The sequence below is a fragment of the Camelus bactrianus genome, chromosome 6 (genome assembly GCF_048773025.1).
Source record: "Camelus bactrianus isolate YW-2024 breed Bactrian camel chromosome 6, ASM4877302v1, whole genome shotgun sequence".
Taxonomy (NCBI): Eukaryota; Metazoa; Chordata; class Mammalia; order Artiodactyla; family Camelidae; genus Camelus; species Camelus bactrianus.
Window position 1 is genome coordinate 11,804,869 of NC_133544.1, and position 14,943 is coordinate 11,819,811.

The 14,943-nt window shown below is 51.7% G+C and overlaps 1 protein-coding gene across 6 annotated transcripts in view; it reads left to right on the plus strand.

Moving 5' to 3' along the window:
* The window catches only part of CCDC88C (coiled-coil domain containing 88C), a 122,044-nt gene that overhangs the window by 43,210 nt on the left and 63,891 nt on the right, over positions 1 to 14,943 (plus strand). For 5 of the 6 annotated variants that reach the window (XM_074365136.1, XM_074365137.1, XM_074365129.1 and 2 more), the window contains one exon: positions 6,608 to 6,677. In XM_074365136.1, the coding sequence (XP_074221237.1) occupies positions 6,608 to 6,677 (70 nt within the window). Of the gene's footprint in view, positions 1 to 6,607; positions 6,678 to 13,146; positions 13,242 to 14,943 lie in introns of those variants that run through there. The other variant, XM_074365131.1, reaches the window with a different exon arrangement.

Consider the following 14,943-nt stretch of genomic DNA (forward strand, 5'->3'; position numbering starts at 1 on the left):
CATCAAGGTTGGCTTCATGGAGGATGTAGCATTTTTACTGAGCTTTGGAGGATGGATAGGGTTCTGACCCAAGGTAATCAGGGCCGGGGATGTGCAAGGAAGAAAGAGCACCCCAGTGGGAAATGCAGAGTTTGTAGAGTACAGTGTAACCAAAGGCTCGACTTGCTGGCTACACTTAGCAGCTAATGCATTTCCTGGCTCTCTCCCCACCTATGGGACTCCTCAGCATTCTCCACAGCCCAGCTCAGAAGCCGCCACCTCTGGGAAGCCTTCCCAGATTTGTCCGGGCAGCGTTTGGTAGTGCTCTCCTGCTGTGCCGCTCCGACACCTGTCCTTTCGTGCTGTGACTGTCTGCCTCCCTGCCTTTTCAGCCAGCTGAGAGTTCTCAGCTCACAGCAAGGTGCTCAGAGTATGTTTCTGAATATCTGAAACCCAGACCTAAAGGTGTGCAGTGCGTGTGCTGGGTGCACAGTCAAAGCTGTTACCACTCGTGTTTCTGATTCTCAGTACTGGATAGGTCCTTGTGTTCCTTTGGCTGTGTGGAAGGCACATTTTACTTGTCTGGACCATCCTGATCTCCTTGGCAACCGTGAGCATCATCTTCCTCCTGGATGCCTCTCCTGGGTGTTGGTCTTAACTCTTCTGGGCCCTCTCTCTCATTTACTCTGCATTAACAGCCTTTCAGAGCCCCATGAAGGGTCATTCTGTGGACCTAAACTCATGGCGTTTAGCAGCATTTATTTTCCCTTCCTGACAAAATGTTGAGCCATAAAATTCAGTTTCATTTTGGGAGGAGAAAAGATTTCTTCCCTTTCTTCATGAAATCATTGTCTTCATCCGACAATCCCAGTCTTTCCAATGGAAACTGAAGATACATGCAGTGTTTCCACCCTGCAACTTTTCCAGGACCTTGTGTTTCTTCCTTCCACCGGCGGAGAAAGTGGCCTGTCTGTTTGAGCAGGCGCAGAGGTCGACAGCGGCCCTGACAGGATTTTAAGCCTTTTCAGTGAGGCGCCTGCATTACCTCAGGCAGTGGGGGTGCTTCTCTGGGATCCTTGAGCCTCTGATTTCCAGGGGCTGTTGCTCTGACAGCCCACCCTTCCCACAGGGCCTCCTGCCTCACCCCTCACACGGGGCTCAGGGCTGTAAGCCAGCCTCTGCCCTCATCCCTGGTCAGCCAGCTGGGTTCTCCTGGCTTCTTCCCGGCTGATGGAGGCTTTGCAGTTCCTGATGGACGGTGCTGGAGTACAGTTTGATTGGAGAGGGGGGATGATTTTAAAAAACCAATAATCTATATTATTTTTCATGTTGGATACTTTGTGAATTGTCTTGAGGAAAGGATTTTTTCTTTTTTTTTTTAGTGGCTCTGTCATGTTCACAGTTCAATATCTGTTAAAGAGTTGCTGCTGACTGTACGTTCTTTAGGAAGTCATGCCACTGGGTGAAAATAATTTATAGTCATGCAACCATGTTACAGAATCTTTTTTAAATGTTGGGAGACCTTGCTCTTGTCCTGGTCACTCTAATAAAGAGAGTTCCGTTGTTTTGGCATGTTTCCTTTGAGGGTTCCTTCTTTTTCAGAATATCTTTATTATCCTATCTCCAGTTAGGTATCTTTTTACTCATTTAAGCATTTTTTGTCATCTTCCTAACCAGTATAGTGGCCGTTGTCTTCTGTTACCTGACCATTTCCCAGCTTCGGTTTGTGACAGATACTAAAGTGCTGTCTCCTTATCACATGCCCCGTCATACTTGGATTTGTATTTTGAGGTTTTAGGGGGGTTGGTTTTAAAGCCTCTAGTTAATATTCTGTTGACAGTTTTAAGGTAAAGTAGGCAGCATTTGGGGTACACACACTTATGCTCAAAGGTGAGACGAGGGGGTGAGTTTGAGGGGGGCTGAGCTGAGTCCTCCTGTTCCAAACCAAGGGAGGAGGTCCTGGCAGAAAGCACAGTCTTGTTTTAGGGCTTCTGGGACATTCGGCTGCCATGGCTGAGTCCGTGCACTGTCCCCAAGTCTTGGGTAGAGACTGGCTAGGAAGGAATTGGGAGGCCTGTCCCCCACAGGGACCTGACAGTTATTGGAGGCGACTAGGCAAAACGCAGAAAATGAGCTTCATCGACAAGCCCTGGGAGCCGCAGGGTCACCTCAGGCCCTGGGGGTAGACCAGGTGGATTGAGGCATCTGGGCCTGACCCAGGGTCTGTTCCAGGGCCCCTCCCTGCCCCTCCTGTGCTGCCACAGGCCCCTGTCTTCCCTTCCCTCTGTGCCCCTGCCTCCCAGAGCTCCCTTGCAGAGGGCAATGGCTGAGCCCCCCAGATCTTTTTATCCTAAGACTTAACACCACCGACACCCATAAGGTGCAGACGTTCAGGAAACCTAGGTGCTTCCCTGGGAAGAGTGAGGTTTGAGGGTGTTTGGAAGGGAAGGAACGTCTAGGCTGCAGTGCTGGCCCATGTGAAGGCTGGTGACAGGAGGGACGGAAAGGGTGCCATGTGACCTCTCAGAGCCGACCAGGAGTTGCAGCCTGGGCCCTGGGTTGGGTTCTGAGTCGGGGAGCAGTGCTGACCAGCGGAGATGTTGTGGCTCAGTGAGGCCATGAGCCTGGGTGCTGGTCTTGTTTGCTCTGGGGTGGCTGAGAGTTCTCCCCATCCACCAGGGCCGCTCACTCAGTTGTGATCATGCGTGAGTTCTGCACGTGACCAGGTGCCGCTGGAATGTGCTCACCCGCTCCTCCTCCATCCTTCCTGTCACTGGCAGAGCTCCATTACCTGTGCAGCCTGGAATGGGGCTTGCCTGTGTCCTGTGTTTTCCCCACTGAGTAGAGTACGTTTGTCCTTGTCGGGAGAGAATTCTAATAGGAAGGGAGCGTTTTCCTTCCACTAGGCTTCCTGGTTCTGTTCTGGTTCTTGCCCCCAACACCCCCCCTCCCCCGCCTGTGGCTTCTGGGAGCCAGTGCCATGGCCTCCAGACAGCCCTCGGCACTCCCCGGATCAGGCTCCTGATCAGGAAGCTGGCAGTCTCCCCGCTCGTTGACACCATGTGCAAACCTGGATGCAGTCCCTGGGACCCCCTGCTGGGGTGGCAGACGCTTCTTGGAGAGTGTCCCGGCTGGTCCCTTCCCTCCCCCAGGTGCAGGGCCCTGTTTCTGTCAGGACAGCCCCTGGAGGAACTTCCGGAGTTAAGATCCCAAGTTTTAGATTTGCTTCTGGGGTGGGGTCAGATGGATTCTTTCCCCTTTTACATTACAAAGCACTTTCCAGCCTCCGCCCCTTTGCTGCTAAGAATCCAGATAAAGCCACCGTGCTCTGACCTATTTTTGTGACTTTTAGTTTGTTGACAGTGATCACCGATGAGATCCTTCCAAGATGCAGTTAGTGCAGTTTCATTTATGAAAAGGAAAATCTGGGGTTTTCCCGACATGTTATTATTAGGACCTGAGAACAAACCTAAAGGGGGTGTGGGAAGGAGGAGGGGTACAAAGTCTGCTCTGGATTTCAGTGTTTAATTCCCCCAGCCCCCACCCCCACCATTCCTCCCTCCCTGCACCTGAGTTCTCTACGGGGGGGGGGGCATTCCAGGAGGGGTCAGGCCACAAGGATGGGGTGGCACAAGAGGCTGCAAGGCTTGTGTGTCCTTTTCCCTCGTCCTGGCCTCAGGATGTGACAGTGGCCTTTGTTTCTGCCTTTGCAAAGGCCCAGGTGGCACGAGGAGGGCTTGTTATAAATTTGGGGGCTGCTCAGAGCACACTTTGGGGCTTGTGCTCTGCATGCTCGCTCTGTCCCACCCCACGTGGCCAGCGGGGTGTGACCAGGTGCCCGCCAAGCAGGCCAGTGTAAGCTGTGCTCTCCACAGTGGCTTTCTGTTCCGGGTACCAGGCGGGAGGGGCCCCTCGTCTGCAGCCTCTTCACGTCCCCACTAGACCGAGGGCCTGGCCTGTCGCCCTGGAGGCCCTGCCACCCTGAGGGGGCGCATCTGCTTGGCTTTCCTCAAGGACTGAGGGCCACTGAGTCCCTTAGTCACCAGTGTTGAGCCTGACAGCCACTAGCTACATGTGGCTGGTGGGGCCTCCAGATGTGGCGGGAGTGACTGAGGTGAATTTTTCTGAGGGAGAGGTAATTAGGTTTCTTCATTGATTTCCACTTGGAGGAGGTACCGGGGATTGAACCCAGGACCTCTGGGTGCTGAGCATGCGCTCTACTACTTGAGCCATACACTTCTCCCTGAGGGAGTGAAGTTTTAATTAATTCAGACTTAGAAATTGACACTCGATTCAGTTATTAAGAAGCTTTTAGGTGTGTTTGAAGTAAGTTGGGTATGCAAGTCTACTTTTTGAGATCGTGTTTGCAATGAAAATTTAGCATCTGAATTGAGATGTGCTTTGAGTGTAAACTATGAACCGGATTTCAGAGACTTAGTGTGAAAAAGAATGTGAAATATCTCATTCATGATTTTATGTCAGTTACGTGGTGAAACAACAATTTTTTGGATATACTGGCTTAAAGTGTATTATTAGAATATTTTCACCTGTTTCTTTTTAATTTTTTTAAGGTGACTTCTAGAACATTTGAAATTAATGTGTCTCATGTTCTATTTCTACTGGACAGCTCTGACCCTGGCACTCACACCTCTGAGCCTGCTTTTGCTGGAAATGTGACAGGTGGCCCTTTGAGGAGAACAGTTAACATCTGGGGGTGTTTTTGACCACAGGATTAAATCTTGGAAGCCCCATGGGGTTCTGAAAGAAACAGATCAATAAAACATTGTTCGTAAAACAGTATTTCTTAATTGTACAAGGGACACATGTTTCTTGTGGGAAAATTAGAATGTGCTGATCAGACAAAATTAAACATCCTGCTTTGGAAGGAGAATGAATTTTCCAGCAATATTTTCTAGCAACATTTCCAGCAGTCTTTGCTTAGGTAATCATTAGCATAAAAATACCGTTTTGTTTAATAGGGCTAATGCCCCGACAGTGGACCATGGCAGAGGGAAACCAGCCAAGACTTCAGAAGGGACTGTAGAAGTTTGGACAGTGATAACTAGGAAATATTGTAGAAGTTGGGTGGAGCACTTGAGTTTAGGGACTCCGTGACAGAATGGACTGATCTGGTTGGGAGACCTTCCTTTTGCAGGATGAGCAAGCTGGAAAGTGGACTTCTCCAATTTTACTCATGGTGTGAGCTTTGCCCCAGGGTGGGACTGTGGAATCCTTTGGTGAGAGCGTTCAACTGAGAGACAGTTTTTCCCTGTTGACTTTTCCAAGCCCTGAAGGAGGGCCGAGGCTGTTACACAACTCAGGCTCTGCCCAACACTGAGATAGGTTTGAGAAAACACTAATCATCTCTGATGCGGTGATGTGTGACCCCAGATAGTTAAGAAAGGCATTCTCCCATATTGAGGGGAAAGGGGCCTGGTGTGTTTGAGAGTGGGGTACACCTCATGGTTTAGCATCCCCTCCTCCCAGTTTCTGGTGTGGACGGGAGCCATAGAAAGATAACAAGGAGGGTGGATAAAATCTTCGTATACACTCTTGGATGGTGGTTGCCTCCTAGCGTGCTTCCAGAGGCCACTGTTCTCTTCTGGGGATTCAGTGAGGGCTCCGAGTTCCGCCGGGTCCGCCGGGCCCTGCGGGATCAGGCAGTTGTGTTCGCTGTCCCCCTTTCTTTGTCAGCGCTAGTTGGCAGTATACTGAACACAGAGATTCCTCACATTACACAGTAGAGCGATGGCTAAAAGAAGTGTCTCAATGGACACGTTTTCTTACAGGCATAAGAGGAGCCTTGTCAGTCAGGAGTTTCTATAGTGACCACCTCTGTAGGACCAGGAATACTTAGGAGTCCTGCCGCCTTACTTGTCGTCCATAAAGATAGGTTTTCATCCTCTGACTTGTGAAAAACGAGGCACCTCTGGGCAGGGAAGACCAAGCCACTTTGAGAAATGCCCTGGGAAACGTAGGTGGTGGGTCGGCACCCTCCGAGGGCAACCTATTAAAAACACCCAGACAAGGGGCGCGACTGATGGCTGGTGCCTGGGCCTCCTTTCAGAAGCCCTCGGTGTGAGGGCCAGAAGGCAGCACATTTCCCGTGCACCGCCTCTCTGACGGGCACAGATGAGCTGTGATTTATCCCTCTCCTGGGGAAGTTACTGCTGCAAATGAGAGAAGTCTAATCATTTACAATTTGTACCAAAGGCCTGCTGAAGGCTAGGATACTGAATCATCAGGTTGGAAAGACTCGGTAGCATCTCTTTAACCTTTATTCTGTATTTTTTAATTGCATAAGCAAACCATGCAGTAAAAATAAAGACATCTTTTAAAAAGAAGCTCTCCCATAATGCTGCTAAAATAGCATCTAATATATCTTTTTTTCCCCCAAAGTCTCAGTACACAGGCAGACCTCATTTTTAACGTGGTAATGATCAAGGTGGAAGCACAGTTAGCTCTGACTTTTCATTTATTTGTATCTGAACTAGTCCTTCCTGTTAAATAGTATTTTCACAGTTACTGTTTAATGGCTGCGTGCTCATCCAGTAACTTGATAAACTGTAATTTTCTTAATCAGCCTTCATTTTGTTTTAACAGTGTCCTTTCCCCTTTGTTTCTGCAGGAAGTTCTCCAGCAGCTGATCGTAATGAATTTGCCCAATGTCTTGATGATTGGCAAGGACCCGCTGTCTGGTGAGTGGAAGCCGCCCCCGCCCCCCGCTCCCCCGTAGAGCCTGGGCAGTGCCAGCGGCTCTGGGCAGCTGTTGGGTGCAGAGCTCTGCCTGCCAGCTTGGAGGCAGCACAGTGGAAACATGTGATCGTTCTGGTGCGATGTTAAAGGGTGGGCTTACAACCCTGAGGCATGAAGCCAAGAGCACATTTCTTCCCTAAGAGTGAATCCTCTCGCCCCTCAGATTTGAGTGCAGAGGCAGGTGAGGCCACTGCCTCAGGTCCTGAGTTGTTATATGGGGGACCCCATGGGGGTCTCTCTTCCTTACATCATTATGGGATGTACTACCTATTGGCAAGAGAGAATCTTTTGAGGGATCTAGTGTCCCTTCCACTGGGATCCTGTGACGCTTTGTTCTCCGACAGTAGGTCTCACCAGGACATCCTGTTGTGTGTCTGTTTTCACGTCTCCCTCTGGTCTTTGGGTCCCGGTGGGCATGGTTCTAAGTCCTAAGTCTTAGACATTTGATGTGACTTTGAAAGACTGAAATGTCCTTCCTGGACACCTTCCAGAAAGTCAGAGCTTAATTCATACCTGACAGTTGACTCGGGGTGAGCTGAATGGGGTGAGGGATTCCCTCCCTTCCAGGTCCCTGTGCATCACCTGCACCCCACGGCTCATTAATAGACGCTCAAGGCCCGCAGGACGGATGTGCTCGCCTGCTGGGACTTCCCTGGTTCCCATGGGGACCTCGTTAGCCTCTTGCAATAGGTGAGGGGTCAGGGAATGCAGGAAGGATCCCACGCATTAGAGGCTCTTGCAGGAGGAACTGAAACTTCCCTCTGTCGGCACCTCCTCGCCCCACTCACACTCGAGTCTGGCCACCCTTGTTCCTGTCCTTGTGAGCTAACGTTGCCTTGAGAACAAAGGAGAAGTACACTGAGTGACCCGCCGAGGACGTGGCCCTGAGAGCAGCAGCGACAGTGGCTTCTGGGGGCACTGGGTCAGGTGCAGCTGCCCGTCAAATCACTCTACTTATGAGAGGTGTCCTGGCTGATGTGCTTGCCTTTGCTCTGTGGGAGCCAGAGGGAGGCTTCACCAGTTCGTCTTTAGCGCAGCTGAGCCGTGAACACTCACAGCCTCACACGTTAGCTCCGCAGGTGCCCCCAGGTCCACGTGGTGGCCCCTGGCAGTGAGCATCCGCCCTCACTTGGTGGGTTTGGAGCAGGGAGCCTTTGGTTTGTGCCGCTCTCCACTCTGCCTTAGGACCATCTGTTTTCTGGCTTTATTCATGGTTCCCCCAGCTAGAGGATGCCAGATGCAGGGCTGGGCCCCGGGGACAACTGGGACTCTGGTATTTCTGTAGTAACGTCAGGAAAGTGAGGGTCTGCTTTGCCGAGCAGAACTGTGCTGCCTGTCCTGACTTATTTGGGGGCTGGTGTTAAGAAGGAGAGAGGAGAGAGATGCCTGCAGAGGTAGGTCCAGGCTTAGTTCTGCTGTTCCATCTGTTCTAGAGACAGCCATGTGCGATGAGGACAGGACGGTGGGGGAGCAGGAGGAATGGCGCTCCCTGCTTGAGTCCTTGGTGAGCCCACCGTGCTGGGCATTGGACATGTATTTAAAAATGGAAACGGAATGTGCTTCTAGGGTGTGGCTGTGCCATCCGTGTATAGATGAGAAGGCAGCAGCTCACAGATTTGAAGTGACAAGCCCTCAGTCACTTAGCCTGTGAGCAGAGGGGCTGATTGGGAGCCTGCTTGTCTGGCCCCCGAGCGGAGCTCCCGTCCCTCTCACACATGGAGAGTTGTTAGGTTGAGCTGTAGGTATTTGACGATATTCAACCACTTCGACCTACAGAGGTGGCAGTGGCATATGGTTCAGTCTAATAATTCACACATCCTCCTCCCCTACCCAGCCACCCCGTCACCCCATCAGACTGCATAGCTTGCCCACCTTCCTGTTGTCGGTGTCCCCTCTTCCTTGTCCCAACTTCCTGCTGCCGTTTGGAAGCTTGGACCCCCAGGGCCCTTTCTCCAGCAGGCACCCCCACACGCCAGAACCCTGGCTCCAGCCTTGCCCTCAGCAGTCCCTGTTCTAGCCCCTCAGAACCACACGGGGCCGAGAGATTGTCCCCGTGCAGAGAACACAAGTCCCACCTCGGGTTGGTGCTAACCAGAAGCACCTGCAGAGATGTGGACAGCTTTATCAAGGTATAATTTGCATACCATGAAATGCACCCATTCTAAGTATACAGTTTAGTGATTTTTTTCCGTCAACGTACAGTTGTGCAACCGTCGCCACAGGCCAGTTTTAGAACACTGTGGAGAAGCAGCTTTTAAACTGTGATGGGTGAGTGCTGTGCCCCCGGTCCCCGGCATCATGGAGAATCAGTGCACATCAATGGGGGAGGCTCTGGCCCCGGCTCTGGTGGAGAAATTGGAAAGATGAAGTGGAGAGCCCTGGGAAGGTGAAGGATGAGAATCCTGCCCACTGCCACAGGCTCCGAGGGCCCCTGTCGGGGGGGGGGGGGTAGTGAGCCTCACTCGCAGTCAAGGCTGGTGGGAAGAGAGCTGGGCGCACGCATGGGTGGGTTTTGACAGGAGTCCCGGGGGGCTCCGAGAGCGGAGGAGGTTGGCAGGGGAGGTGCACCAGCAAGAAGACACAGACATGAGTGCCAGAGACATATTTATGGATGGTTTTTTCTGTGTCAAATTTTAAAATAAACGGGTAAAGTGTTTTGGGTTTCTTTTAAAATAAAGGACAAAGTTGGTTTCTTTTGTGTGTGGTTGCCTAAAAGTAGTGGTGGGGGGCTGCTTTTTAAACGAATTCTGCTACGCACCTTAGGAGCATGCCTGTGCTCTTTTTAGCTGATGTTGACGCTATGCTGTTATTTATAACGTTTCAGTTTGGGGTTATTTTTTGGTTTTGGCAAATGCACCTCAGTAGAGCCAGGTGCCAGGGGCAGGACTGATCCCAGCGGAACATCTAATCCAAAACAACACTAAATGATCCCAAGACACCAAGCATTTGTCCCCCTTCCTCTGGCCTAAAAAAAGGGAGATGTCACAACTCATGCTATTAGGAGATTTTACTCTATGTCTAATTAACATCCTGCACCCCTTGGGCTCTTTTTTTCTGCCCTGAGTGGGATTCAAGGACAGCTTAATGGATATAAGAAAGCACTTAATATACTTTAAAAATCTCTCCTCAATATCTGCCCTCTTGGCCCCAAACCCCCATTCTCTTACTTCCTGTTTGTACCTCCGATCATCTCTCTTGATTTCTTCTCTGATCCTGCGTGGTTTTGCAACTATCTCCCTGGATACCTGTCCCTGGGAAAGCATCTGTCTAGTGCCTCGTTACTAAAGACCCTGCTTCTTGGAGCCCAGCGTGGTGTCCTGCAGAACCCTGCTCGAACCCTCGCTCTTGTGAATACGATGGCTCGCAGCAGCCTTCCCCAGTAGCTGGGCCGTGCGCAGACTCACGGGACTGGGTGTTGCAGGGGATCCTTTGTCTTGTTTCCAGGTGTCCAAATCTTAGCCTTCTCTCTTTCCCCACACCCATTCATTCCTCAGACAGGTGCCTTGGCTCTACTTGCAAAACATCTGAGCTCTTCTCTCCTGCCCTGCTGCCACACCACCCTCCTTTTCCTGACTGGTAGAGTGGCCTTCTAACTAATTAGATTATGTCTCTTGTCTCCTGGTGCTGGGGTCTGTGCACCAGTTGTTCCCTCTGCCAGGAACACTTTCCCAGATCCTCCCAAGACAGGTCCTTCCAGTCTTTACTCAAACGCCACCTACCAAGTGCAGCCCATCCTGGCCTCCCTGTTGCCACTGTAGCCCTCCCTCCCCCTCAGGACGCCCAGCCCTCTCATCCCGCCCTGCTGTCTGTTTTTCACAGCATTCATCACCCTCCAATACACTCTATCATTTCCTTTTTTTTAAATGTCTGTTTCATTGCTTGTTTTTCCCCCTCTAGGATGTAATCTATTATGAGGGTGGGAATCTTTGAGGGTTTTTCGTTGTTACTGCCAGTGTATCCTAAGTGTCCAGAGCAGTGTCTGACACATAGTAGGTGCTCAGTAAATATCGAGCCTAAGTGCTGGAGGCCCACTTCATCTGCTTCCCCCTCCTCTCCCCACTTCCCTCTTCCCTCAAGCCAGTGCTCCTGCAGATGTTAGCCACATGCTCTTACAGATACAGCAGTCAAGTGTCAGCGCTCAGGGTCAAGTGAGAGCCAGTCTCTGCCCAGCACCATGTGTGTGGCTGCCCTAGGCCGACAATGATGCACTGAAAACTGCCTGCACCCCCATGTTGCAAGCTGTGCTCCCATTAAACATATTTATATGGTTTATCGAAAAGTGTATTCTGCACGAAGACCATGAGATCATGATGTCTGCTGCATCTGTAAAATGAGGGAAGGCGCTGGCCGAACGAGACCAGCTCCCCAGTCCCATCAGGCTCTGGTTTCTCAGCAGCCAGACCTGTCACTGTGCCCCCCCCCCCGCCACACACACACACAAAACTGCCTAGGTTTGTCTGACAGGAAGCCAGGGTGTTAGCAAATTAATTTCTGTGATGAATCATAGAACAGTCATGCTGGAAGAGAGCATTGTTTCTTCTTCCAAGGCTTGTATCCAAGTGCAGTGGTGGTTTTCAGACTTGTGAATGCTGATTGCTCCTAAGCTGTTTAGAATGGGAAGTGGGAACCATATAGGTGCAGAAACCCGGCCCAGAGAGGGGAGGGAACTCATCCAGAGGCACACAGCACGGTGGTCCCATAGGTAAGAGGTATATTTATCACAGTAAGTTACACAGATGGTCACATATGAGAACAATCAATCACTGGTCCCAAGCAGGAGGACGGGCCACCGTCATTTTTCTGCCTGCTGTTTCTTGAGTTCTTAATGCCAGGTGGGATTCCCGGGTCCATGGAGGGGCCCCATGTTGGCTCCCTGCAGGTCCTGTCTCTGAGTACACCTGGAACCTTTGGGGACAGCCTTGGAGATTCCACTAGTTGCTATTCAGTGATCTGGTCCTTGTCTTCAGCTTCTCTCAGAGCAGTTACAGAAGGGGCCTCCAGGGACAGAGAAGGCACCTTGAGGAGCTGGAGCCTCTGTGCCCACAGGTGCCGTGGACGTCCTTCCTTCACAGCTCATGCGGGTGGTCTGCTGCCGCTCTGGCTGGAGAACCCGAGGCCAGTTTCTGATCCTCCCAAATAGAGGACAGGAACCCCCTTGTGTCCTTCCTCCTCTGAGTAGCACCCGCGGGCTAGAGGCTCGCCGAGCAGCTTACCCAAGCCCTCCTCCAGTTACAGCTGTCAGATGCCCGCTGTGGAGACAAGTAGGCTGTCTCTGTAAGTAGTCCGCAGTCTGCGTTGTGCCAGGAGAGGGGGAAGACCGTGTCCGTGACAAGTCTGTTCCAGGGTGAGAAGCGGTGTGAGCGTGCTTCCCACAGAGTGCAAGGTGGATAGTGAGTACTGCCTGGGCAGGTCAGGAAGGCTTCCTGGAGGCGGAGATGTGTGGCAGCGCCTCGGAGAACTCTGGACAGAGCAGTAGAGGGAGAGCGTCCTGAGTGGGACAGGCTCAGAGAAGTGGAGATGTGCTGGCAGGCCCGTGCAGAGCGGCAGGGAGGAAGTCTTCTGTCACGGCTGAAGTTTATGTTTCAAAGGCCGGAGGGAAATGGAGCTCCTGAAGCTCCTTGGAATTTAATATTTAACCCTCTCAGTGTTTACTTGCTCTCCTGTCAAGGGCGTCCTTGAAGTGCTTTCTGGATCCCATGGAAACTTCCCTCATGGTGCACGGCTCTGGCTTTTGATGACTAACAGGAACCTCTGAGGGTCCATGCACCCGAGGGCTTGCTGGCCGACCTCCATCCCCGGCACCTGGGAGGAGGGCTCTGAGTCTGGTTTGTTAGGAACAATCGTCTTGCCACTGAGATTCTCTTCCCTTCCCAGTGTCCTGCTGGCCAAGTGACCTAGATGGTGGGTCAGGGGCCTGCCACTAGGGTTAATGAGCGATTCTTGTGTTCTTTTTCCCAACCATAACCTGTTTTTTTTTTCTTTTCTCCTGAATTCTTACCCTCTGTGTGTGTATATATTAAAAAAAATTTTTTTATTTGCAAAAACCTTAGGTCCTTTAAATGAAGAGGGAAGAAGTAAGTTAATAAAAACTATTCTTGCAGGCATTTCCTTGAGGAGGGAGCAGGTTCCGAAAGGCACCCAAATGCTGTTTTAAATGGTGTGGCTTGCGGCCTGCTCCTTTTCTTCTGTGCTGCCTCCTGGATTCAGAAATGAGTTCTCCGGGCCATCTAGAGCACGGGGGGTTGCTGGGCACTTGAGCTGAGAGCCAGCTCTTTGCTCTTCTAGGAACGTGAAAAGCTTGGTTAACGCCAGGCGCAGGCGAGCGTCAGAGCACAGCCAAAGGCTGGTGTCCCGGGCAGCCTGGGGATCTGCCTGGATACCGGACTGTGTTTATCGCCTCTTAGCAATGGGCTGCACACGGAGAGAACGCGCCATGGCTTCCAGCGGGACTGCTCTCTGTGGCCCTGGCCGTCCGAGGAGGAGGGACGAGCTGTTATTTGTCAAAGGTCTTTATGTTCAGTGATCATATCTGGGCTTTGCGTTTTCTGCCTGGTGCTTGGGAGGGCCCCTTTCTCAGATCGCCTCCTGCCTCTGCCTCCCCTCCAGCCAGTGCTGACTCTGGGTCGCAGGCTGAATTCTTGTGGTTGATGCTCCTTTTCTGATCTCCAGTTGTTTGGTGCTGGGAAGTGAAATAGCTCTCAGCCTCTGTGGCCTGGGCAGGCTGATGGGAGTTGTTTCTGGTCGTAACGCTGTCTGAGGGGCTTGACGTGCCTGTTTGAAGTTGCTCCGCGTGACCTGGGAGCCTCTGTCTTGCGTCATCTGGGCGCCTCTGTCTTGCGTCATCTGGGCAGAGGCTTCTCGTTACCCACACACGGTGGTGCTGGGGATACTTGGGGGTAGGGACAGACTTGGTGTGGGTGATGGAGAGACAGTGCGATACGGGGGCCACTGGTCAGGATGCACTGTGGAGTCCCCTGCACCATTTCACACAGAAGTGCGACTCAGTGCCTGCAAAGGTCACATGTGCTCAACGTTTGTTGAATGACTAGTTAAACCAATTGGGGCTTGCCTGGTGGAGTTCACACGTGTAGCGTTCTGGGTGTAAGAAATCTAGGTGAGGGTTTCACAGGAGTTGTTCTCCAGGCTGTGAGGTGGTGTGTAGAGGTGCCTGCCTCTTACCCCATGGCCTGGGACAGGTGTTATGGAGGGTCCCCACATGCCCATCCACAAGGAATTACTGTCCACGCTGTTCCTCGTGGAACCCAAGGTAACTGTTAAATTAACAACAGCTCTTAGTCTAAGCAGAGCTCCCAGGAAGGCCTCCAGAGCTGTGCCCGGGTGGGTGAGTCTTGAGATGTCATTATACATTGAGGAGGAACAGGGTCATGTTCAGTGTAATGTTACTTTCACATCAGTGAGACAGCCCCATCCTTATAAAATGACCAGTTTTTAAGAAATCGGGGAAAGGACAGTAGTCATTAACTCCAGCATGTAAGTCAGAGGAGAGCAGAATGTAGAGTTATTAATAAAGAAAAAAAAAATATATATATATATATATCTCCACCCCAAAAAGAAAGGAAACCGAAACTGTTCTCTTTGTTCATCTACCGGGGACTTGTTGCTAAGAGTTACCGTCAGTCACTCCGTCAGCAGACACTGGTGAAACGCCTGCACTGTGGCACTGGGATCAGAAGCTAAACAGGAGAGCCCTGCTCTGAAGGGACATGTGCACAAATAATGGCAGTGTCGGGGCGGGGGGGGGACGAGTGCGGGGAGAGCAGGTGGTGACCAAATCTCGGCTCTGTGGCTCAGCCTGTCTGAGCCTCTTCTTGTGTGTGAAACGGAGATAATACCGTCCTTTGGGGATTGCTTTGAGGATTAAGTCCAGTGATAGCATGTTACATGAAAGTGCAGTCGTGGCCTGTAGGCGCGAAGGGCACGTGGGGAGGGCAGAGCTAACTCGAATGGGTCAGTCCTTCCGGGTGGTGAGGGTTCAACCCGCAGCCTGGCTGGTGACTCACAGGCCCTGGGCCTCCGGTTGTGGGAGCCGCGTTAGCCAGACGGAGAAGTCAGGGTCCCTGCTTGCCTCTGACCCCCGTCTCTGCGGGTGAATCCCTGTGCCATCCACCCTCAGTAAGGCAGAGTGTGTGCAGTTTGGAGCAGAACGGGCTGCCTCTCGGAAAGGCTGTTTGCCTTCCTTTGCCCAAA